At 41.4% G+C, this 23,713-nt stretch overlaps 12 protein-coding genes across 12 annotated transcripts; 1 reads left to right on the forward strand and 11 right to left on the reverse strand.

Moving 5' to 3' along the window:
- Positions 1-59: 59 nt before the first annotated feature.
- Positions 60-2,784, reverse strand: ATC70_007686 (uncharacterized protein; the record flags this gene model as incomplete). The annotated part of the gene is made up of 4 exons (XM_064826944.1): positions 60-1,222; positions 1,304-2,084; positions 2,144-2,323; positions 2,383-2,784. The coding sequence occupies 4 exons, from the start codon at positions 2,782-2,784 to the stop codon at positions 60-62; spliced, it is 2,526 nt and encodes an 841-aa protein (XP_064676001.1).
- A 740-nt stretch (positions 2,785-3,524) lies between these two features.
- Positions 3,525-5,203, forward strand: ADK2 (Adenylate kinase 2; the record flags this gene model as incomplete). Its single annotated transcript, XM_064826945.1, has 5 exons — positions 3,525-3,701; positions 3,752-3,823; positions 3,875-4,152; positions 4,205-5,021; positions 5,084-5,203. 5 exons carry the CDS (start codon positions 3,525-3,527, stop codon positions 5,201-5,203), a joined length of 1,464 nt encoding a protein of 487 aa, XP_064676002.1.
- A 449-nt stretch (positions 5,204-5,652) lies between these two features.
- ATC70_007688 (uncharacterized protein) lies at positions 5,653-7,441 on the reverse strand (the record flags this gene model as incomplete). Its single annotated transcript, XM_064826946.1, has 2 exons — positions 5,653-7,244; positions 7,300-7,441. The coding sequence occupies 2 exons, from the start codon at positions 7,439-7,441 to the stop codon at positions 5,653-5,655; spliced, it is 1,734 nt and encodes a 577-aa protein (XP_064676003.1).
- Positions 7,442-7,737: 296 nt separating this feature from the next.
- On the reverse strand, positions 7,738-8,013 carry ARB1 (ABC transporter ATP-binding protein arb1; the record flags this gene model as incomplete). Its single annotated transcript, XM_064826947.1, has 2 exons — positions 7,738-7,881; positions 7,942-8,013. The coding sequence occupies 2 exons, from the start codon at positions 8,011-8,013 to the stop codon at positions 7,738-7,740; spliced, it is 216 nt and encodes a 71-aa protein (XP_064676004.1).
- Positions 8,014-8,537: 524 nt separating this feature from the next.
- Positions 8,538-9,910, reverse strand: ATC70_007690 (uncharacterized protein; the record flags this gene model as incomplete). Its single annotated transcript, XM_064826948.1, has 4 exons — positions 8,538-9,175; positions 9,237-9,323; positions 9,440-9,460; positions 9,526-9,910. 4 exons carry the CDS (start codon positions 9,908-9,910, stop codon positions 8,538-8,540), a joined length of 1,131 nt encoding a protein of 376 aa, XP_064676005.1.
- A 1,272-nt stretch (positions 9,911-11,182) lies between these two features.
- HOG1_1 (MAPK protein hog1) lies at positions 11,183-12,996 on the reverse strand (the record flags this gene model as incomplete). Its single annotated transcript, XM_064826949.1, has 6 exons — positions 11,183-11,369; positions 11,427-11,561; positions 11,614-11,716; positions 11,777-12,555; positions 12,618-12,702; positions 12,756-12,996. The coding sequence occupies 6 exons, from the start codon at positions 12,994-12,996 to the stop codon at positions 11,183-11,185; spliced, it is 1,530 nt and encodes a 509-aa protein (XP_064676006.1).
- A 2,678-nt stretch (positions 12,997-15,674) lies between these two features.
- ATC70_007692 (uncharacterized protein) lies at positions 15,675-17,171 on the reverse strand (the record flags this gene model as incomplete). The annotated part of the gene is made up of 1 exon (XM_064826950.1): positions 15,675-17,171. One exon carries the CDS (start codon positions 17,169-17,171, stop codon positions 15,675-15,677), a length of 1,497 nt encoding a protein of 498 aa, XP_064676007.1.
- A 114-nt stretch (positions 17,172-17,285) lies between these two features.
- On the reverse strand, positions 17,286-17,588 carry GYP7_2 (GTPase activating protein; the record flags this gene model as incomplete). The annotated part of the gene is made up of 1 exon (XM_064826951.1): positions 17,286-17,588. The coding sequence occupies one exon, from the start codon at positions 17,586-17,588 to the stop codon at positions 17,286-17,288; it is 303 nt and encodes a 100-aa protein (XP_064676008.1).
- A 75-nt stretch (positions 17,589-17,663) lies between these two features.
- ARE2_2 (Sterol O-acyltransferase 2 (Sterol-ester synthase 2)) lies at positions 17,664-18,206 on the reverse strand (the record flags this gene model as incomplete). Its single annotated transcript, XM_064826952.1, has 1 exon — positions 17,664-18,206. One exon carries the CDS (start codon positions 18,204-18,206, stop codon positions 17,664-17,666), a length of 543 nt encoding a protein of 180 aa, XP_064676009.1.
- A 90-nt stretch (positions 18,207-18,296) lies between these two features.
- Positions 18,297-19,376, reverse strand: TIM8_2 (Mitochondrial import inner membrane translocase subunit tim8; the record flags this gene model as incomplete). Its single annotated transcript, XM_064826953.1, has 1 exon — positions 18,297-19,376. One exon carries the CDS (start codon positions 19,374-19,376, stop codon positions 18,297-18,299), a length of 1,080 nt encoding a protein of 359 aa, XP_064676010.1.
- A 207-nt stretch (positions 19,377-19,583) lies between these two features.
- ATC70_007696 (uncharacterized protein) lies at positions 19,584-20,324 on the reverse strand (the record flags this gene model as incomplete). The annotated part of the gene is made up of 1 exon (XM_064826954.1): positions 19,584-20,324. One exon carries the CDS (start codon positions 20,322-20,324, stop codon positions 19,584-19,586), a length of 741 nt encoding a protein of 246 aa, XP_064676011.1.
- An 875-nt stretch (positions 20,325-21,199) lies between these two features.
- TUF1 (translation elongation factor Tu) lies at positions 21,200-21,607 on the reverse strand (the record flags this gene model as incomplete). Its single annotated transcript, XM_064826955.1, has 1 exon — positions 21,200-21,607. The coding sequence occupies one exon, from the start codon at positions 21,605-21,607 to the stop codon at positions 21,200-21,202; it is 408 nt and encodes a 135-aa protein (XP_064676012.1).
- Between the last annotated feature and the right edge of the window lie 2,106 nt (positions 21,608-23,713).

Consider the following 23,713-nt stretch of genomic DNA (forward strand, 5'->3'; position numbering starts at 1 on the left):
CATGAATAAAATCTACAGTTACAATCCAAATAAAATGGGCCGAGCAAACAATGATTTATTCAAGATGTGACATAGAGATTCACTGCATTGTTTGGTCCTTTGTTTTCAAATCCCATTTGCACATCTTCGGATGAACTGATAGTAATAAGATCACCATCCTCGTCTTCGTATTTTAAACCTAACACGGAGGTTTCAAATTCCTGACCGCACAGCTTAATTTTACTTTCAATACGACGTTGGAGTTCCTCGAATTCAATGTCTGTTGGAACCACTACGACGTAAATTGCACCAAAGTAGTGCACCTTTACCTTTGTAATGTCCTGCTGGTTGGATAATAAGGGAGATGGCGTTGTGGGTGCGGTTGGTAGTTCGTATCTATAGCCGTTGCTTTTTCTCTTGCTTTCCTGAATAATACTGTTCAACGTAGGTAATTCGGGTGCTGTGTTGTGGTAGTGGATGGGTCTCTGGATATTGGGGCTGCTTTGCGATCTTGCTCGGACATGATGAGACTGGCTGCTGCTACTGTTGTTAGAGATGACTGTAGCGTCATCGCTGTCTAGTTGTTGCTGTTGTTGTTGCTGTTGTCTTCTTTGCCAGAGTGCTCCTGATGGCAAAATGCCATTTGTGCCATTTGCTGTGTTGTTGCTATTATCCGTGTTATTATTGGATGTAGGAGAAGGAGGATAACTTGTAGGCGGTGATGATGGGAAGGATAAATTAGATGGGGAATAGAGCGCCGATTCAGTCGAATGGACTGTAGATACACTTGCATTGCTTGGAGCAGGTACATGTGTAGGTGATCTTGGTAAAGGAGGTAATGTCATTCCAGGCACACCATTCATAAAATGACGAACCGTGCTGTTGTTGGAGAGAGATGCCTTTCTGCTGGACACTTCATTTGGATACCTGTGATGTTGGTAGCTGTAGGATCGATTCCTCATAAATAAGGGACTATTTGCTGAAGCGTTTTCTTCATCTTCGCTGTTGTTTAGTGATAATTCACCTTCATAGTAGTCCTCCTCGTCCTCATCGTAATGGAGCAGAGGGTTGTTTGTCTCCATGCGCGGTGTCTGTGGTGCAGAAATCAGGTCTACCTTGGTGGTGGATTCTTTCAACTCAATAATGACACCCAGCCACTGCCTCAACTGCTCGTCGTTTCGACACTTGAGCAATATGTTCTGAGCCTCACCCTCCATCCAAGACAAATGTAGAGTGTAATGACCTATACATAAGGAGATGAGTCTTTTACCCATAAAAAAAAAAAAAAAAAAAAAAAAAAAAAAAAAAGCTGTAATAACCTTACCATTTTGGCTAGATGATCCTTTAACATGCTCAATACGAGATAAAAATACCTTGCCTCTAAGCACCAGAGATCCTTCCTTTCTCTTTTTCTTAATTGTGATTGCATTCTTGTTCACATCCTTAATTTCCTTGCAGATGAGAATGACCTTTTGAAACAAAAACACTAGCATTTCCCTGCTGTGGTCATTGTCATGGCGCTGTAACGTGAATTTGTCATGGAGTAATAATGAGCCAGCGCTCTCCACAATGATGGTTGGGCTGCTTGTTGTGTCATCCACAATGCGTTTTTTTAGATCTTGCACAACAAGCTGGTTCTCTTGTAATCGCTTAGTCTCATTGACCTTCTTTGTCACTCGCTGAATTGCCTCTAATCCCGACTTGTTCTCTTTGCAATGCGGCCAATCCTCTGGTGTCGCTTTGACCAGTTGTTGCAGTAAAAGTGGGTATTTGCACACACGCTGAATGGGCTTGATCAGCATCGATGGTAGCTCATAAGTAGGCGACATGATGTTGGCTAGCTTCTGGAGTTTGTGTGATTCTTGTATCACCAAATCTTGTGCAATTTGGAAATTGGCACAGAAGGGTTCATAGACCGAAAATGCTTCCTCGAATTGCTTGAACAAAAGACCGAATCTCTGTTCTTTGGATGGATGTGCTGCTTGGTCCTCGATCTGGATCAAAAACCGTCGCTGGAAGTCCACCAAAGCATTCAGATTGCCAAACAAAAAGTGCATTGTGTCCTGCGATAGTATTTCCTGTGCTGACACCTCTCGCATGTAGTTCTGGGTTTATAACAGCGAAATTAGTTTTTTAGCATTTCTTTTTGAGGTCTAGAATTTACCTGTAATGATTCCAAATCTTGCACGTATTTTCTTTCAGTCGACAGTAGTTCAAACACAACGTTGTCTCTCATGTCTTTGGGCGACTCAAATGTCAGGCAGGTGCTCTCGGTCAGTGTGTCGACATGAATTATGCCCTGTTCCTCCAAGAGATCCAAAATACGCTTGACTGTGTTCACTACCTTCAGGGCAGAACCCGTGTTAGCCTGACATGCCTCTCATCCTGATAGTGATGGCTTACCTTGACAAACCCATTGGTATCGTTCTGGAATAGTTCGGTAACCGTAAATAATGTGTCTTCTGGAAAGTGCAGTTGATCTCGACATGCAATAATGAAATGGTATACACACGCCTTCGACTTGTTGGCTGCCGAGGAGTTATTTTTACTAACGGTAATAGGAGTATCTGGTTTCAAGGTATTGTATAGATAACATAGGCTGGATCCGTCTTTGCAAATGTGCCATAGCTTGGTTAATGGATCAGTCGCTGCGATATCTTGGTTGTTTATATCCACCATAAATTTATCAAATCCATCGACATATTCAAGCGCATTGAGTACTGAACGACATGTGTGGTAAATAGATTCCTTTTTGGTTGCTTGTTTATTGGTTATAGAGTCATTGGCAATAGGTGATTCTATCATTATTTTAGTAGGGAGTATAGAAAGAAAAGAGAGAGTATAAGAAGAAAAAAAAAAAAAAAAAGGGAAAAAAGAGAGAACAGAGCAAGTGAATGTAATTTATATCGTCGTTACACCCGCCAATACATTCTGAGACCTCTCTTTTTGGGTCAACATGTTGAAATTATCAGTGACCAGGTGGATACCGCCCTGAATTTTTAGCCTGTTGAGCACACAGCGTGTGTCTCAGAGCACCTCGTGTCTGTACGTTTTTCATTAGAGTTTGACATTTTATCAATCAAATATGAAAAGATCCACGAGGTTTATGCTAAAAAATCGAAACTGAAACGATCTTTAATAGCATTACTATTTTGTACAACCGACCTTTTTAGACTCTGTGTATTTGGCTGTTTAAGATAGGAGAACATGGACAGAGAGTGAAGTGAGTGAATTGCCGTTTATATACATATCCTTACTGTCATGACAAAAAACAAGTCAAAAAGGGGGGGGGGCTCAACATTGGGATGAGATGGGAGAGAGAAAGAAAGAGAGGAGGACCTGTTGCCATAGTCATTCTTACTATGCCATGATCTGACGGTGACTGTCAAGAAGGATGGTGTAGAGATGCAAACAGACACCCTTGATCATCTGGATGTGCGTAGTGTTGCAGTGTGAATGTGTGGTCATGCAAAATAGGAAAATGTTCAGTCTGTGCTTGATCATTTCAACCCTGCAACCTCCTTTCTATTTTTTTTTTAACAGACATGCTATTGAAAGCTATATGCAAGACATCCTTTCGAACCCTGACAACCAAATCAGTCCTCAGCAGCAAGCCTACCAGTGTATTAGCACCTCTGCAACAGTACGCTCCTACATTTTATACGAGTGGAGACAATATAAAACCGCTCTATCAACCATCTGATTTCTACTCGCATCTAAAAGTAAAATCAATCCATGCCTTCCAGCATCAGCTACTAACATTAGATGACAGTCTAGCATATTGTCTGCCAAAGAACGCGTGTTCATCGCTGCCTTGTATATTGGCCAAAGTGAGCAAGAGCTAGTAAGTAGCCCATGACAGCTCGCTACCTTGGATAATTAAACACATGTTTAGGTGGACACATTGCGCCTTGCGTTGGAAAGGACACCCACGCTTCAAGTGGATGTGTTGATCGATTGCCTTAGAGGAACAAGAGCTTCCAAAGGACAGAGCTCTGCAACCCTACTTTTGCCATTAATCAAGGACTACCCCAATCAAATCAACATTGCCATGTATCATACGCCTGATCTCACTGGTATTCTGAAAAAGACGTTGCCTCAGAGATTCAATGAGAGCATTGGCTTGATGCACTTGAAGGTGTATGGATTTGACAACTCTGTCATGTTGAGCGGGTAAAATAGCAAATCTGCAAGACAACCAGTAGATACTAAACATCCCGCATAGTGCCAATCTAAGCACGGATTACTTTACCAACCGCCAGGATCGTTACATGATATTCGACAATCAGAAAGCACTGACCGGTTACTATCATGACCTGTTGAAATTGGTGTCAGACTGTTCTTATCAATTGAATTTGCCCCAGCGTCAGGAGCAATCCTACTCGCTCACGATCAAGGACGACACGGCGGATCCAGTCAAGGACAGCAGACGATACAGACGACAAGTGCATCAGCGTTTACAGCAGTTTATTCAAGCGCAAGAGGAAAAGGAGCACTGTGAGGAGGATGGCAGCGCGGATACGGCCGTGCTCCCTGTGATTCAGATGGGACCCTTTCACATTCGCCAAGACGAACGACTCACTTTGGAGCTGCTCAACATTGCTAATCGTCAGCAAGACAATCCTTGGACCATTCATCTCACGTCGGGATACTTTAATTTCACCGAGAAATACAAGGCGTTTATTCTAAAAACTCGTGCTCGTTTTAGATTCTTGACAGCCTCACCCGAAGCCAACGGATTCTTCAACTCCAAGGGCGTATCCAGGTTTTTACCACCAGCATATACCTTTATAGAACGGCAATTTTATAGACAAGTCAAGAGAGCAGGCAGACAATCCGAAATCTCGATTGAAGAGTACAAGAGGCCAGGGTGGACGTATCATGCAAAGGGATTGTGGGTGAATTTGGGTGCGGACGATACTTTGCCTTCAGCTACTATGATAGGATCCCCTAATTTTGGACAGAGATCGAGCGAAAGAGATTTGGAGGCACAGGCATTGGTGATTACAAAGAATGAGAACCTAAGAAGGGCACTACACAAGGTGAGTTTTTTTTTATTCTACAGCTAGGCATCCAAACATGTTGACTGACTTGACGCCTGCAGGAGGTGGATTTGCTACATCAACATTCTGAAGTCGTTTCTAATGAAACGTTTGCTAAATTAGACAGACAAGTGCCAAATGGCGTCAAGATAGCAACTGCCTTTGTTAAAACCATGCTGTAAAATACACATTATTAAAGTTTGATTATTGACATGTTGCACGTTTTTTTTGTCATTTACACGTGGTACCAAATACACCTCATTGACAACAATGATTGTAAACAACAAATGTTTTTGTTTTGTTTCAAAACTATAAAAGGGTCTATTTTGATGACAACAAAGAAGGAGAGCCAAAGGCGTAGTTGCTAATAAGCATCATGAGATAGTATCGCGCTTTACGGGGGAGACTATCTATGGAGGCAGTGTACCATTTGGTTGACTGCCATGCCAATGTCAATACCTACATTCAATACAAATAAGCTTATTACTTGAAGCCCCAATCGAGAACAATTGGGCCTTGCTATTTACAATGGACCATCTACACACATTCAATAAAGACTCACAGACATTTGAAAGAGGCTAATAGTAGTATTGTTATTGATTAAAAGAGTTAAATTATTGTAGCAGAATTATTAGTTGGTAGTCAATGTTTGACCATTAAACAACAAGACATTGGGAGTATTATTGACAACACTGGTAATGACATCCTTGGTGGCAAGCTTTGTCAATTCCTTGTAGAGGTTGGCAGGAGTAGGATTGCCAAGCTTATTGATCAACAAGGCAGCCACACCAGCAACATGAGGAGAGGCCATACTGGTACCAGAGAGTACTTCAGTAGAAGTGTTGGAGTCAATAAATGTGCTCTTGATGTCAGTACCGGGAGCAATAATAGAGACGCACTTGCCCCAAGAGCTGTAGTAGGCAAATTTATCATTCTTATCGGAAGCAGCAACAGTGTAAACATCAGGATTGCCAGCAGGCAAGATACCACAACTATCGTCGCCCCAGTTACCGGCAGCAGCAATAAGAGGAACACCGGAATCCACAACAGCACTGATAGCAGCATTGAAGGCCTTGATGGCAGAACTGGCAGTACCAGCAACCTCCATACCAAGAGACATGTTGATGATGGCCTTACCCTTGTGAGATTTGGCGTGAGTAGTAACCCATTGCAAACCAGCCAACAAACTGGAGATAGAGCCAACGCCCTGGTCATTGAGGACTTGAACGGCAATCAAGTTGGTCTTTTTGGCAACACCATAAGTCTTACCACCAATGATACCAGCAACATGAGTACCGTGACCTTCACCGAGAGGAGAGACACCCTTGTAAGCAGACCAGCCCCACTTGGCACGACCGCCGAAATCTTGGTGGTCAACGTTCATACCATCATCAATGACATAGACGTAGGTACCAGATCCAGCAGTAGTATCGTAGATGTAGGGCTTGGTTAAATCACGCTTGTGTTCAGAGATACGAGCCAAGTTCCATTGGGGAGATGTTTGTTGAGAGTATTTAGCAGCAGAAACAGCATGCTTGGTGGTGGTAGTGGTTTTCTTGGTAGTAGTCTTCTTGGTGGTAATATTCTTCTTGGTAGTAGTGGTTTTCTTGGTAGTAGTCTTCTTGGTGGTAGTCTTCTTCTTGGTAGTGGTCTTCTTCTTGGTTGTAGACTTTTTGGTAGTAGCAGCTTTTCTAACAGTAGTTTTCTTCTTTGTAGTCTTTTTGGTGGTCTTCTTCTTGGTAGTAGTAACAGAAGCCTTCTTGATGGCATCAGAAGAAGAGTCTTCTTGATAAGAAGCAGCAGAAGCAGATGCTATTTGATTTTGAGGATTGTATGGACAGTTGTCATCATGTTCATACTGGTCGTAGTCAAAGTTGCCTTCACGACTCTCACTATGGGGGTTCTTTTTACTAGCACGGATATAGTAACGCTTCTTTAAAGCAGTTCTCTTGCTTGTGGGTAAATCAAATTGAATGTCTTGATCTGGAATAATCTTGATGATATCATCAGTGAATAAAGCCAACAATGTTTTGACAATATCGAGTTGTTCAAATTTGACACTGATGGCCTTGAACGTGCTTCCAATGTCATAGGCGTCGAACACATGCACTTGATCATCTTGTGTGTCTCTGCGAACAATACGATTATGAGTCTTTTCCAAGTTATGTCCACCGAGAGATTGACTAAAGATGGTGAAGGCACCATTGATGAATTCAGGCACAACTAGGAGCGACATGTTAGTGACAGAGTAAAAGACATTTTGCACAAAGTTACATACAATGCTTGATACAAGTGGTTTGATTCAATTGAATAATATAGTTTCCATTGCCAGAGTGCAGGATGTGTTCCAAGCTGTTGGCAGATGTAGTTGCGGTCAAGTACGAGACTGCAATAAAAATGAATGATTTTGGGATCAACATGGTTTCTATTTGGAAATGTCACAAAAAAATAATAGATGCTATTATTCAGAAAGGAAGGGAAGGTTGTGATATTTCCACAAGGAGATGAGAGAAAAGTGAATGGAAAAGAGGATAAAGAGACTCCAAAGGAAACTCTTTTGCCAGCATGTATTTATTCTAATTGATTTGTACAACTTGCAAGACTTTTAGACGATCTTAATTTCATTAGAGCTTACACAAGAATTAAATTTTAATGTAACATTTGCTTGTTGCAAGTGTAATAATATAGACTAGCAGTAGAGGTATTTTTACATTTTTCAAGCAGATACTTTAATAGCTTCCACCTGAAATGTAGTTGCTTGATCTTGCTCATCTATGAAAGCATCAGGGTCGTAAATGACCTTAATGATTAATGAGCAAGATGGACACTGTGCAACGTCAAGGCCATCGATCAATTCATCCTAGACAACAACACAGCTGTTAACCTCTCTGAAGCGCTCCACGGGCAAATATGCACTTACAGAGCTAATAATGAACTTGTCACCGCATGGACAAGGATAGGTATAGATGTCCTCCTCTTCGTCATAGTCCATGTCCTCAATTTCAATCTTTATATTAATGCAATCGTTTTAAAACTAAGTTTCTCTGTTTGTGAATCCCATGTTTTACACACACAAAACAATACCTCATCATAAAAAGATGCCATCTTTCTCACTATCTTTTGTTTATATTGGATTAATAATGCAAAGAGTGTCATCTCAAACAAATTTTTACTTGTAACTGAAGATATCATTCTATTTTTCACATTCAGAGTGTTTCAGCTTCTACTCGACTTTTTGCTCATTCCAGCATGTAACACCAACCCAGGTAATATCATCTATTACTGGCTATACACCATGCTCTCCTATAAATAAAATGGTAATACGCTACAAATAAACGTGATTTAGTGCACTGCATAGATCAAACTAGTCCCTAAAGGCAAATCCACCAAGACACATATTGACATTGGTAGTAGATCAACATCCAATGTTTCAGACCTATTGTAATATGTTTGCTGTTACACCATTGACAGCATTTCAAGGTAATTAATATCGAGTAAATTTATTGCTGCAAGGGATTAATTGGTAACAATTCTATCAGAATCAATAGGGCAGTAGATAGTTTCATTGGCATTGAAATTGAGCACGGTAGGCTTCATGCTTTGCTTTGAGAAGAGCATATTCCACACAATCTTGGACACCCATTGATGGCCTATCAAGCTCGGATGAAAACAATCCAAATTACTAAAGAACTCGAGAGGGAAACCAGTGATGTTGAGGTTAGCAGGCTGATACACAACGGCAAATGTATCTGACTTGTTTTGCTGATATTTCTCGTAGATGGAATGTAACTTTTTGTTGTAGGCAGCAGTGAGATTAAACATCTTTTGCAAACCCTCTTCGGAATTGCCGCAAGAGCATGATTTTCTATTGCCAATGGTGCTGGAATCATTGTTCTTGGGACGGCAGTAAGCTTGTCCTTCGGTAATAGGAAAGAGCTCGGATACATTGAATGTGCTGATCAAATTGACTAGCACATTGGGGATGCTATCATGAATTCTCTGGATGGCAGCTTCAACGTAACCGCCAAACTTGTCTGGAGTCACCTCATCCATGTAGCTGCTGTTGCAGGCACCACACATGTCATTGCTACCGATTTGAATATTGATCATCTTCCAATCATTCTCGAAATCGATATCCTCCATCGACATCATTTCTATCGTGATTTGACGTTTTAGTGACACGATCTCTATATTACTACACCTTACACAGCTTACGAGGAATCAAGTAATCAAGTTCGTGATCCAAGTTCATAGCAATAGCGCCGCTTTGAGCAGCATTGAGCTGGTCATGTTTAGATGAATCTATGTAGAATATACGTCAACAATATGGCTTAGATGATCGGCTAAACATGCTCCGCATTGCTTGGTCATTTTTTAGACTTTCGGAAGCGGGAAATGTCATGGCACTTGATATTTACATTCAGCGTAGCAATTCTCAGCTGCAACAGATGTGAAATGTTAGCATCAGCATACTACAGTACTAGCAAGTGACTATAAACTTTACCATTACAATATTCACCAATATGTTTGCCCTTTGAGTAGCCAGTGACTTTGGGTTGATAATGCTTGACATAATTGGGAATAGTAAATGCATTTCTATCGCCACCGATGCTATAGCTAAGGCCTCTGTATTCATTGTAAGAGTTGAGCGCTGCAATGATGGGATTGATGGTGGTGTCAAAACCCATGATACCGAAACCAGCGGTAATACTATCGCCAAGAGCACCAACCACCTTAATGTCATCCATACGAAGGTCGTGCACGCTTTGCGGACCGCCACGTCGAGGAGTCAGTGCAGGACAGCTCTTGATCTGTGTCACATTTTTGCTGTCAGTGACAGATGCAAGGGAACCAAGCACCAGCGTAATGAATGCAATGAGTTTATACATACTATAGTAATGGAAGAGCAAAGAAGAAGAAGAAAGAGCTTGCTGCTCTGTTGCTTCATAATATCAATGGAAACTCAAAAATGCGGACAATCGTTATGGTGAAACCCATGATCCCTTTGAGTTTTCCTTGAGCTACGGTGTCAAGTTTTTTCATCTTGAGATATATCTTAGTGATGCGTTTGGAGTATCCTTTTTCTCATCTAGTTGAAACACACTGAATGGTTGTATACTACACAGTAATTTGAGTACCATTCCCTAGTTGCAATTCCTGTATATTCGACAAGTTCAAGTCGATTGAATCTTCCATCATGGTTTCGCTTTTTGAATTCGACACTCCCATGACGACATTGCAGATGTATCTATCATCTAATATATACAGAGTCGCAATCAATGACAATTTCATATCAATGCCAATCTTTGTGATTGAATGCCAACCTTTGTAATAAGATGCGCTGTCTATTTATACGACTCTGAGCATTGCCTCCTTTTTTGGCGCGTCAAACCGAAGTCTTGTTGAAATTGCACTTTTGATATTTGGGTCAGATTAGGCTGAAGATTCTACCTTTGACACTAAAGTCTTCGCCCTTGCCTGCCACTACACAAGGGCTTGTCGCCAATACGATGAAAGGCTTGTATCGCTGTTTCGGAGTGCCTTTGACAGTCTCGTGCTACATACAGTTGCATGAACACTATATCTTGGCATGCGGGCATGGAGATATTGAGAGCATTCTTACTAATTTATTCGACCTTTTAGGCTCGAAATTGTTTAAGCGTCATGCCACTGCTGGCTGAATTTGTATGATCAGCGATGATTTGGTCAAATGTTGTAGCCACAAAGGAACGGATTAGTATCCGAATGTTAGTGTCTCGCAATCGAATTGTTCAGTAACAGTTGGCATCATTGACAGTCTACATTTGCCATAAATGTGTAGCAATTTCTTCGAAAGGCTCAGATGCAATCATAGTCAAGCACTATCCCAGGATCACCTCCGCTCAGGGGTTGTAAACTTGATATCTTGGATGTAAGAGTCTGCAAAAGCGTGTAAAGTATTCTGAAAATCTGGACAAATGTACCAAACTCAACTTTACGTCTCTTAGCCCTAGTTATTTTTGCCCTATTACCATGGCATCGCATGCACGACAAAGTCTATGCTTTAAAAAGAGAGGCAGCACATGCAAGAGTATATTTATATTTTCTGGGGAATAAGGCTATAGGATATAGTGTTGTATAATATTGCATAAGATGAGGAGGGTATTCGGTGCGCTTGTGCTTTATCTGAGCCTGTTGATACTTGCTGATCTTTGCACAGAGTCGACTTGCTCCCGCAATTCGCGAATAACGCAATCGCAGAAGGCGGTCAAGCATTTAGCCAACATGTTGAGTCCTTTGTCTGTCTTTCTGGCGATTTCAGATGGTTCAAAATCATCAAACACAATCTCAAATCTGAATTTACAAGCCCTAATATTACCATGTTAGTGTCAATGTTCGCACTAATTGAAACGTATTAACGCTTACGCAGAAAAGAAACGCAGATTCTCGATAGCTCTGTACGTACGACGACTATCATTATGTATCTTGGTTATTAACCCAAACGGTCTTCGGGAGCGTTTCACAAGACTATTGTAAACATTGCAGAGAACAATGCCATCTCTAAAGGGTATTTAGTTCAGTTATTCGTACCTTTTGCTGATTAGCTACTTACGCTAAAAATTGCAAAAACGCATCTTCATCTTTATGTGGGTCTGGAACGTCATCTTGCGTGAATGAGCCGTCTAGGTTGTCCAGAATCAGAGCATGGTATCTACCTGTTGCAAGTATTTTAATGTCAATGTCACTCGTGGTCAGCACAAATACTCCATATGTACCCATTGAATCATTTACAAATGAACCACGTTCAAGCCATTCTGGTACTCCATGTGTCGTTGGTTTAGTAGTTGCAGTGGTACTGACTGTTTGTTTTTGTTGTTGTTCCTCGAGCTCGCTTTCTGTCAAACTTAAAATTTGAGTTTTTCCCATTAGAGCTTGAATCTCGGGTGTAAACATGGCTGGTGGACTACCGATATGATGAGGCGGATTGAATGCATGTGTTTCAATCACATTCAAATACGTGTGGATAGCTTGTCTCTCCTTCTCCAACAAATCAAAATCAGAAGAACGATACAAGAATCCACCTGCTTCTGATCCGTCGTCCTCGTCGCCGTCTTCTTCATTTTCAACGCGGTGCTGATTTTCTAGCTCCTTCATGGATTCCAATAAAGTGAGGGATGCATGTCGCAGCTTGCTCATGGCTTCGTTCGATAAATCATGCCGATTGACTGTATAGTTTTTTACTGAATTCAGCATTTTGGTGACCACTTGCAGAAGAGGCAAGATTTGAAATGAACCAACGCTACTTGTATCATCAGCTAGTGGATGTGATGATGATGCGGATGAAGACGAGGATCGATTGGGCCCTGTCACCATGGACCATGTCGCTAATGTGGTTTGTATATCCTGGAAGCACATTTCCAATAGCACATCAAGGTCGGTTTCGATATCCAAATCAATCCAACTGGGTGGTGGTTCTCGTGGCGTAGGTAATTGGTCATCCATGTCATCCGGTTCCTCCATTAAAGGTCCATTTTGGAACCCTAATGTACCACCCCTTAAAATATTATGTGTGAATGTCGTGAAGAAATATGTACTCCTCAAACTCGCGTTTCTTACTTGTTTACTTTCAAGTCTCTTTTAGCATAAAAGTTTTGCAATCTCTCAATAGATCCCAAGGTTAATACAGAGGATCGTCGTTGCGCTGTATGTCATCAATCAGTATGGCTCTGCAGGATCAACTATCCTTCATCTTACCTGATCGAGCAAAGCCCTTGGTCTGAATACCGTTAATAGGCTTTAGATATCGTCTGCCAAACGGGCTTTGAGCACGAATGATAGCATCGTTATTGTGTTGTATTGGTGATGAAACTTTGCGTTCAAAACTGGAGAGATCATCGTCTGTGAGAGGCGGAAACGAATCGAAACTGTCCTGGCTCTCCCTGTGCTGTGCTGTGTCTGTTGGTCCAACAGGTGAGTCTAACGGATGCTGAAGCATATTGCCATAAAAGAAAGTAAAAGAGTGAAGAAAAAACGATAAAAAATCAAGGGGGTTGTTTAATAAACTTTCAGCAGTGTCATTCATTGGTATGAGGCGTTTGAAACTCAAATTCATCAGGTGTAATGAATTTCCAATTCATGTTGCATGTGGAAATATGGACACTAAACATGAGAAACGATCGCTATTACGTAGTGATGCTTTCATTGAGCATGACTAAGTGTATATCATAGTTATAAAAACTGATCATTCAATCCCATCCTTGCTGATTGCGTCAATTACTCTCGCTAGAAATTTGCAATGGCATTCGCGATGAAGAGTATGGGATGTTGACATTTCTGGCTAAAAAGAATTTCAAACAAGATACGTATGAAGAAGAGTTTCACTACCGCCTCTTTACTTGCGCATATAAATTGTAGCGCACTACAACAGACATTTAATGTATATATATTGATTAAATACCTACAGAATCATCATTTTATATGCCACTACTAATATGGCACGGCATTGCCCCGGTAGACGGTGCCGCCAAAATCAGTTGGATCTCCGCACGATATTCTTTCTTGATTTGTTAACTTTTAAAATTTTTGGACTTGATGCGACCTATTTTCTAAACTCGACTATATAAACTGTCATGATCACTTCTTACCTCCTAATGCATTCTGGGAGTGTTTTTCAAGGCGCATCCAATGGTACCCAATACAATAGATGTTTTGAATAAACTTATTGAATAATTTACGAAACTATGAAAAGAGGTTTCTGGCCAAAATGTCGAGATTTTACATATCAAAGTCCCACAAAGATAATTTCGGGGGTTACGTTGGGTCGATAGAAGCATTTTGATTTAAGATATACCATAGTAAAAGTCTTCGTTATCAAGGAAAAAAATGCGATTGTTTGATTTTCGATGAAAAGTGTGAGGGGTACCTCATGCTTTTTGGTCGAATTTCGTCCATGTTTTTTTGATCTCCAAAAAGTTGAATAAATGTGTCAGGAAGTAACTGCCAGATGAGAGCAATTGTTTGGTGCTATTCTGATGGCCCAAAACAGCCTTGAACGCGAGAAAACGCAGCTCAAATGCACTCAAATTTTGCTGTATTAGGCACACTCTTGACTAAAAAGGGAAAATATCTGTATGATACTTGCCCGTATATAAAATAGCTATGTATATATGGATGTAGAGCATCACCTAAGAATCAGATCCACATATAATATGAAGGGGTTTCATGTGTAAGTGGATGGCCAAAATGAAAGTAGCAGTATGTTGATAAGATAAACAAGGGCAATCGGTAGCGTGAAATGCCGCTGCGTAGGTTGGCTCGCACCGAAGCGTAGCGAAAGTAGAGAACCATCTGAAGCATAAACACTCATATGATTAGTGATTTTATACCAATCAACAATCAGAGTTCTTCTAACATTTTAGCTATATTAATTTTGCGATATTATTAGCCAAAGGTCCGCGGCAGCGCGAGCCGTTTGAACGTAGGTTGGTTTCCACCGAAGCGAGCCGTAGGTCTGGAAACAACTCGAAGTGTCGAAAGGCTCGTACCATAGTAAAAGTCTTTATTTTGGTGGTCAAAAATGCGATCGTTTAATTTTGGATGAAAATCATGAGGAGTACCTCACGGTTTGGAGTCGAATTTCGATAATCTCAAAAAATGCTCAAAGGTGTTCGTAAGTAACGACTAGGTGAGAACAACTGCTTGGTGCTACTCTGGCTGCCTAAAACAGCTCCTAACGCGAAAAATCACGGCTTAAATGCACTGTGTTTTGCATAGTTCTGGGTATTAAGAGGCAATACAAGTATGCTATCTGTACGCACATTGGTTATTTTCATTGATATAAGCGTGGAACATTGTTGAGAAGCCAGCTCCACATTCTAGATAGTTTATGAACGGCTCTCTTATGATAATTGAAGACGAAAGAGTGAAACTCTAGCATATATTGATCGAATGACTGAATGACATGCTTAACAGTAGGATGCCAAAAAACACGACCTTAACCGTGTCATTGTCACATTTCCATACTTTCCAAAGATCATCTGGAATAATAGAGCAGCGTTCCACATTATTATATACGAGTGTTTATACTTCAGATGGTTCTCTACTTTCGCTACGCTTCGGTGCGAGCCAACCTACGCAGCGGCATTTCACGCTACCGATTGCCCTTGTTTATCTTATCAACATACTGCTACTTTCATTTTGGCCATCCACTTACACATGAAACCCCTTCATATTATATGTGGATCTGATTCTTAGGTGATGCTCTACATCCATATATACATAGCTATTTTATATACGGGCAAGTATCATACAGATATTTTCCCTTTTTAGTCAAGAGTGTGCCTAATACAGCAAAATTTGAGTGCATTTGAGCTGCGTTTTCTCGCGTTCAAGGCTGTTTTGGGCCATCAGAATAGCACCAAACAATTGCTCTCATCTGGCAGTTACTTCCTGACACATTTATTCAACTTTTTGGAGATCAAAAAAACATGGACGAAATTCGACCAAAAAGCATGAGGTACTTTTTTTTTAAATTGTTTTTATTGATTGCTCCGTGTAAGTAGGTCCCTAGGGCACTACCAAGAGGCGGGCGCAATTGATATGATATTCAATTGTATTTAGGATAAAGCGATAGATGACAGGAACAGATGATAGATGACAATTGTGATTAGAGAATTACAATTGCTTGTGAATTTCAGTTTGGGCATGTAGTTGAAGGAGCTCGTTCTTGATCTGCTGGACCACATCGATCCATGTAAATGGAGTCGAGTGAAAGATCTTACGAACTTGAGCTCGCCAAATGTTCCCAAGTGTTACCAGTACGACCATGTGAGCAGTGGTGTATGATTTGGAGACATACTTGATGTTTTCAAAGTCAAGAGAGGAACAGGCTTGGATAATATCACCAATCGAAACGGTTGGCCACAAGAATTCAAAGATGATAGCTTTCCAGATGGATGCCTTACTGGAACAGAGGAAAAGCAAGTGTACAGCATTTTCTTCGTTACCACAGATCGGGCAGAGAGGTGACTCAGCTATCTCAAAGTAGTGTAGCAGGCGTTTGGTCGGGATGGTGTGGGTGAGGAAGCGATAAATGACATTACGGTGGACAAGGTTCAGGGACAGAGACCAGAAGAAATTCCAGTTGGACCTGGCGATGCTGAAGATATGAGCCTCGATGCATGCTGTGCGGAATGTTCTGGTTGAAATCTGTTGAGTGAGTCCTTGCTGGCTGTTGAAGTCATAGGAGTCAATGAACGGTTTAAAAGAGATGTCGGTTGTGCGGTTGGTGTCATCCTGAGAGGGTTGTAGCATGAGGCTAAAGTACGGTTGGATATGTACTTTGTTCTCGTTGATTTGCTTCAGGATTTTCTTGCAAGCGCGTCGAATGTCAGCTGGGATGGTTGGTGCTTTTCGTGCTTCGAGTTGCAGAGGTTGGTCAGGATTGGGTTGATAGAGATCCTTTACTTGCAACTGAGTGACCCTAATCGGCATTTTGGAGATAGTGACAGACGGCTGCAGAATGGCTTTGACAGGTAGGATTGAGGCGGTAGCAATGTTGATGTGAACTGGTTCGTGGATGCGTTTGAGGCGGTCAACTGATTTGTAGATCATTGTTACCGTGCTGGTGCGTTGTTTGGTGAGACCGGTGGTTCGTGTGAGGGGAAAGAGCAACGGAACCTGCACATGCGCACTCTGATTTTGCTTATTCACTAGCATGACCAGCATGAGATCTAGGATGTGGGACGAGTCAGAGGGATGGAGGAACGGTTGAACCCAACGAAAGTATAGGGCTGATTGCTGCAGAGCAACATCCAGAACACCTAATCCGCCTAATGGCTTCGGCTTGGTCCATGTGGCCCAGGGGATAACAGGAAAGATGCCTTTTCGTAGAAACTTGGTGCAAATGGACTGGATAGCTTGGACATTACTTTGAGCAAACGGAGTCACTCGTAGTACATACCAGCATTTGGACAAAATCAAACTGTTGAGCACTGTAGCTTTGCCAACCACGGAGAGACTTCTTACACTGTGGATTTTGGTAGCTGTCCGGAGATTGTCGACAAGACCACCGATAAATACTTCACGTTGTTGAACCGATTGCAGCAGAGGAAACCCGAGATAGATCACTGGATTGGAATCCATGTTGGATGTGAATTTTGTGATATTCATTTCTGAGAGTCGTGCTTGCCAATATGACCATGTGTTTTGACCAGAGAGCGAGATAGCTTCGACCTTGTTGTAGTTAATCTTGGCATTGATTGCATTGCATTAGACATCTAAGTGCTACTCGAGTCTTGCCAGATCAGGAAGGTCTTGAACAAATACAAAAGCATCGTCAGCGTAACATAGGTTTTTTGACACATGAACTAAAGGGTCATTAGCATTATAGTTGGGATGGTCAGTTGCATACTGCATTTGATAGCCGTGGTACAATGGATCATTGAGAATAGACCGCAGAAAGGGTTCAATAGCCAAATTGTACAAAATAGAGGAAATGGGGTCACCTTGCTTTAAGCCTCGCAGCTTGGGAATATCATCAGTAAAGTAACCATTCACATTGATGCGCAAGAGATTTTGGCCCATCATGTTGATGATGCAGCGGACAAGATTAGCAGGGAAGCCATAAGTAATGAGTGCTGTTTGAAGGTACGAGAGGTTAACTCAATCGTACGCTTTTTCCTGATCAAGACAAAGGCCAATTGCTTTGGGCATTTGGTGTATCACATTGTTCTTCTTTGCTAAGTTCATGGTTCGTTCAGCATCTTCCATTATGACTTGACACCGCAGAGCGTTTTGGGCAATGAACCTCCCTGGTACGAAGCCCGCTTGGTTCTCGTTGATCAGTTGCTTAGCGACTTCCATCATTCGATGATTAAGCAGACGTGTCAAGAGTTTGTAGTCAGTGTTGCAGAGGGAGATAGGTCTATAATTTGCCATGTCATTAGGGTCATTTTTCTTGTAGAGGATTGTCATGAGGGAGACGTTCCAAGACGCAGGAAATATGCCTTTGGTGAGGGCATCATTGTAGACCGTGGTGACGAGAGAGTGGAGGGGTGGGAACTTGAGAATCAGCCGGAGGAGTTGGTAAGGGATGCCATCGCTGCCGGGAGACGCAAATTTAGGCGATCTTTTACATTCAAACAACAAATCATCTAGCTCTACTGGTAGTTCGAGGAGTGATTGCTGTTCACCGTCAAGTTGCATGTCAGGTGTGATTTGATCCAACAATAGCCGCATTGATCTGGCATCGGGTGGAGTTGGTGTGTACAAATTCGTGTAAAAGCTGCCAGCGATCTAGCTCATAGTACCTTGATCAGAATGCAATTCTTGAGTAACTGGATGCCTCAGTTGTTTCAATTGACGTTGATTCTGTCTAGATACGGTGAGTTTCTTCAAGAACCCAGCATTTTTCTCTCCATTTTCTCTCCAATACTTCCCTAATTTGAGGACTTCAATTTCGGCGATAGAGTCTTGTAACGCACCAATTTGTTGGTTGATGTTGTCTAGCCCTTGAAATATCAGTCCCCGGTTCTTCTTTGCTAGCATACACCGATTCCGTTTTGCTTGTAACGTCTTCAGTGCCTTTCTACGCCAGTTGACTTCTTCCAGTTGGAATTGTCGGACATGCTCCTTAAACTCGTCTTTGATCCAGTCCCAGATCTCTTGAGGGGATTGGGTGGCTGTCTTGAGCTCAACTTGCGGCTGTAGACCTTGCAAGAAGATCACCAATTCACGACGAAACTTGTGGTTGTTGGCCAAAAAGGGATTGCATTTGTAGGCGCCAGGCCCCTGTGTTGCATCCTTTTGCAGTTGTAGAGTAATGACCAGCATTTCATGATCTGTCCATGTCGAGTTCATAAACTCCTGGGTACACTCTGTAACTGTTCCATAGGAAGTGTTGTTGCAGAAGATGTAGTCCAAGATGTAATGGAGATTGTTGGATCCATGAAAAGTGGCGCTCTTGTTTTCCCAAAAGCAATCGATGAAATGTTCCTCCAATAAGGCTATCCATTCGACTGTAGTTGCTTCGACTGTTCCATTAGATCGGCGAGACTCATATTTGTAGTTGAAATCTCCCAAAATAATCATGTTGTTCTGAATAGTAGTTGTAATCTTGTGTATCAAAAATCTGTGTTGCATCAATTCCGTGTAGAATTCCACGTTGTCTTTTCTTGATGCTGCTTTGCCGTATATGTTGAGTATTGTGGCTATGGAGTTGGAGGAGTTTGGTTCCTCTTCCGTCGCATAATGTACGTGTGCTAGTATAAATCTACCATTGATGCCAGAGTCAATGGGTGTAATAATGTATCTGTTGTTAAGTGATATGATTCCGCAATGTTTGGTGTAGGTGCTGGACTTGCTGGAAAACTGCATATCTAAAGTGTCTTGAGTATCTTTTTTGTCAGCATAAGATTCCTGGATGGCAAGAATATCAATGTCTGATGTTTTGAGGTATTTTATGAATTTTTTTCTGCGTTTTTTATGTTTTTGTGTGTCAGACCACGACAGTTGAGAGTCGCAATCCGCAATCAATGATTAGGTGCTCTAATCATCATATTATTCTAAGTGTTGAGGGTTGGACTAAGCAGTTTCTGATGTTTCCTGCCGTTGGGAGTCGTCTGAAGCTCCTTTGCCGCCCTTGTCGGTGTCGGTGTTGAATTTGCTGGCTGCACTGCCTCTGGTGAAGCGCCTGGTGAGATTGGCGCGCTGTTCCTGCTCCGTTCTGAGCTTTTTGCCATCTCTGCCATCTTCCAGATCTGGTTGTTCCTGAATGAGAGGCTCCTTCATACTGTCATCAGGCATAAATTGCTTGATCAGCTCTTGTCCATTCAGAGTTGATTCAGCTGCATTGGATGATGTCAATGTTTGCGTGTTGTTGGCAGATGTCTGTGCGCTCGCAGCATATGCATTTGGTGTAACGCCATCATTGTTACTTTTGGGTTGAGGAGCGGGAGAATCAATATTCATGTTGTCCTCATCAGTACCTTCTTCTTCCTCTTCCATGGTGGGTTCAGACTTGTTCTGTTGCTGTTGCTTCTTGACTGACTCAGTGTCTGTGGTTTCCTGGGTCTTGGCTACTACCACTCTAGGGCCAATGGGAGGGTTGGGCTCTCGGGGAATGATGGGAGTAGGTACCTTGCGATCTTTCCTGGGGATTGTAGTGGGCTTCTTGTTGGGGGTGTCAGTGTTATCCTGTCTAGGGCAGTTGCGGCTGACATGTCCATGTTGATTGCAGTTGTAGCATTGCGTGTACCTCTTGGCATCAGGACAATCGGCTTTGCAATGATCCGGTTTTTGACAGAGACGACAAAAATCTGGCATATCTTGCCATTTGAGAAGGACCTGACGGTTGGTGCCATTATCCAATCTGAAGTAGATAATTCGATCCAAGAATTCATACCACTATGGCCCAACTGGTGTTCTCACAGAACATGGATGTGCTCTTTTGGGAACATCGATGTTCTCATGAGCACATTGATGTTTTCATTTGAGAAGGTGTAGTTTTCCACAAGAATAAAATGGTTTTAATAGCTAAACTATAATATTGTAGGCAACAGAGAGACTTCTATTATCTGTAAGATTCATAAAATTACTAAACGTATTATAAATTGCACGAGAAAATGGCAATTTAAAATTACCTAATAACTACTTATTAAAGTAAAAGAATATATTTCAATAAGATACTCGAGTGATTTAGTGGGAAGAACGTCAGATCCACAACCGATAGGTTGTGGGTTCGACCCCGTTAGGAGCATTCTTTTTTTTTCAAATTGCTGAAAATCGATGTGCTCATATAAGAATATGGATGTGCTCACATGGGAACATTTCGGATGTTCTCATAAGAACATCGGCCGACTTATAATAGATCTTTAGGAACGCCGATGTTCCCATATGAAAGCATTTTTCACCTTTCGGGAACATCGATGTGCTCATTTGAGAACATCAAATAAATTCTCATATGAGCACATCGATGTTCTCATGAGAACATCAATTGGGCCGTAGTGTACGCCGGTTCGTCTGGCTTGGGGGTGATGTTCAGAGTGGCATAGCCTTGTCCGACGTAGTCGCCATGAGTGAAGGAGATGCCATAGTCCAAGACTTCTCCAAAATGTGACTGTCTATCCTTTATCAAAAATTCCAGGACAGGAACTGGCTCCATGGGTAGTCTGTCTAAACGAACATTAACTATAGTATCATTAGCTGGAAGAGAGGGGAAACCCTAGACAAAGGTCCCATCCGTCAGATTGAAGCCCTGCAGAATTGCGATGTGGCCAGGACTGTCGTGGATCCAACATGTTTCCATGATCTCTCGATTCATATACTTGCGAGCGAGTGCGAGATACTTTGCCGATATAATCGTTGTAGCCTTTTCTGAGATGAGCATCTTTGTTGAATGCTTGCAGAGCCTCTCGTAAGAGCTGTTGATTAGGCAACCCAGTAATGTCGATGAGCACCGAGTTGTCTTCAATGCCCTTGAGGAAGGGTCGAACCATTTCCACACTTTTGCTGACGGTGGCGTCCTCGGTCATCAGAGACTGATTCGATTCACTGGTGGCGGTGGAAGGTGTGATGGGTGTCTTTACGATCGTTGGATTGAAGGTCATCGTTGTATGCTTGATGCCCTTCGTTATCTTTGCCCATGATGCGTCAACAACGGTATTTATAGCCTTGGAGGTGCTACTTTCGGTTGTTGAACCTGTTTTCTGTTTTTTAGCGGAAAGAGCCATGAGCATGAGGTACCACTCACACTTTTCATCGAAAATCAAACAATCGCATTTTTTACCTTGATAACGAAGACTTTTACTATGGTATATCTTACATCAAAATGCTTCTATCGACCCAACGTAACCCCCGAAATTATCTTTGTGGGACTTTGATATGTAAAATCTCGACATTTTGGCCAGAAACCTCTTTTCATATTTTCGTAAATTATTCAATAAGTTTATTCAAAACATCTATTGTATTGAGTACCATTGGATGCGCCTTGAAAAGCACTCCAAGAAAGCTTAAAGAAGCATATGATGGTTATCATATTTTACCTAGTCGAATCTGCAAAAATAGTTCAATTGAGTCGAGAATCATCAAGATTTGGCCAATCTAAAACAGACTATGAGTCTGGGTTTGAATTAATTTTGACTGGTGGGGCTGGCTGGCAAACTCGACGCCCTTTTCATCATGAAGGCAATAATCTCCAAGTTCCTCTGGCCCACGGTAACCATTGATGATATCCGCCATTCTCTCCTTACTCTCGGCTTTTACAATATTCGATATAGTCAACGGCCTCCTGCTTCCTCCCATCAGGTAGTCATCGTTGCGATGTCTAACATTTGGAAGGCTCACTGTCGATTTATCTTCGATCAAACTTCCTTCGCTCCCGCCGCTGTGTTGAATAGTATCCGACTCGACATCCAAAAGATGATCGACGAGGACCTCATTTATGCCAGTCTATAACTGTCCTTCTTTCAAATCGTTTTCATACATTTGTCTAAACATATACAGTATTATCACAGAAAGTTGTGCCGGCCGCTTGATTATAGTCCTGATACTATAGTTTACGCGGAGCAAGTAATAAAAACCTTTAAACATCATGAAGGAAATACAGTAATAGATGATTTTGAAGCGCATGAAAAGTAGGTGGCAAGCCATAGCACTATCGTTCATCATGTTATTTCTTGCATTCTATATTTAGTAACGTTAGCCTGGAAATTGACGATTCATGAGCTGCATAAAATGTCTGCAGTAAGTAGGGGAATTTGGATCATAATCAACATTTCTCTCAAAGAGATGGTCAGTTTTGTTAAATCGGGTATTATCAGTAATAATATCAACTTTGGAACAAAATAAACATAAGTTCCTCATTCTTTAGTTTTTCAAACAATGTGTGGAATTTGAGGCTTTACAGACTAAAATTCACGGAAAAAAAAAGAATAAAAAAACAGTAAAGTCAACTTGATAAAGGTATGTTTTATTATCAAACTGACAGGTGTAAAGTAAACTGAAGTCTCTCTACTGGCCAGGTAGATGATCCTTCTTATATACTATAACAATGGATAAAAGTTCTATTAATTAGATTAACAAATAAGTCAACTCAGATCAACTAATGTCTAATCATGCTAAAAGACAACTCCAGCAAGCTAATCATGATTTAGCTCTGTCTGGATGAATAATTAGACTCTCATCCGAAGTACCCTGATCTATCCTTTCTATAAGGATAATTAATATCGATCTAGTAGCATGTATCCGATAGGTACAGTCTTCTTAGTCTATATTAATAGTACATATCTGAGTGTATATCGCTAAGCATACATCTTTAGCATGTATCTGGATATATGGCATGTCTATAGCATGTCTCATATATAGTACAAGTCTGTAGTACATAAAGTATCTGTAGCTAGTATCACGGATATAAGCATGTGTCTTATAGCGTGGATCATGAAGTGCACATCTGAAGCAACAAGCTCATATTGCATTAATCTTGGTGCCTATCCAGATATGGTAAACATCCGTAGTCAATGTCGGAATACAAGTATAAGTCTATAGTGCCATCCATGTCCGTGGTGCCATCTATAGCCTACATCTTATATAGTATGAATCTTATAGTACTAGCGTATCTGAAGTCCATATCTTCTTATAGTATAAATCGGTATCGTACATCTAATCCAGTGTACATACAGTTTAAATCTAAATCTGGTAACTGGATGAACTGTCGG

The sequence above is a fragment of the Mucor velutinosus genome (genome assembly GCF_035048745.1).
Source record: "Mucor velutinosus strain NIH1002 chromosome Unknown tig00001553, whole genome shotgun sequence".
NCBI lineage: Eukaryota > Fungi > Mucoromycota > Mucoromycetes > Mucorales > Mucoraceae > Mucor > Mucor velutinosus.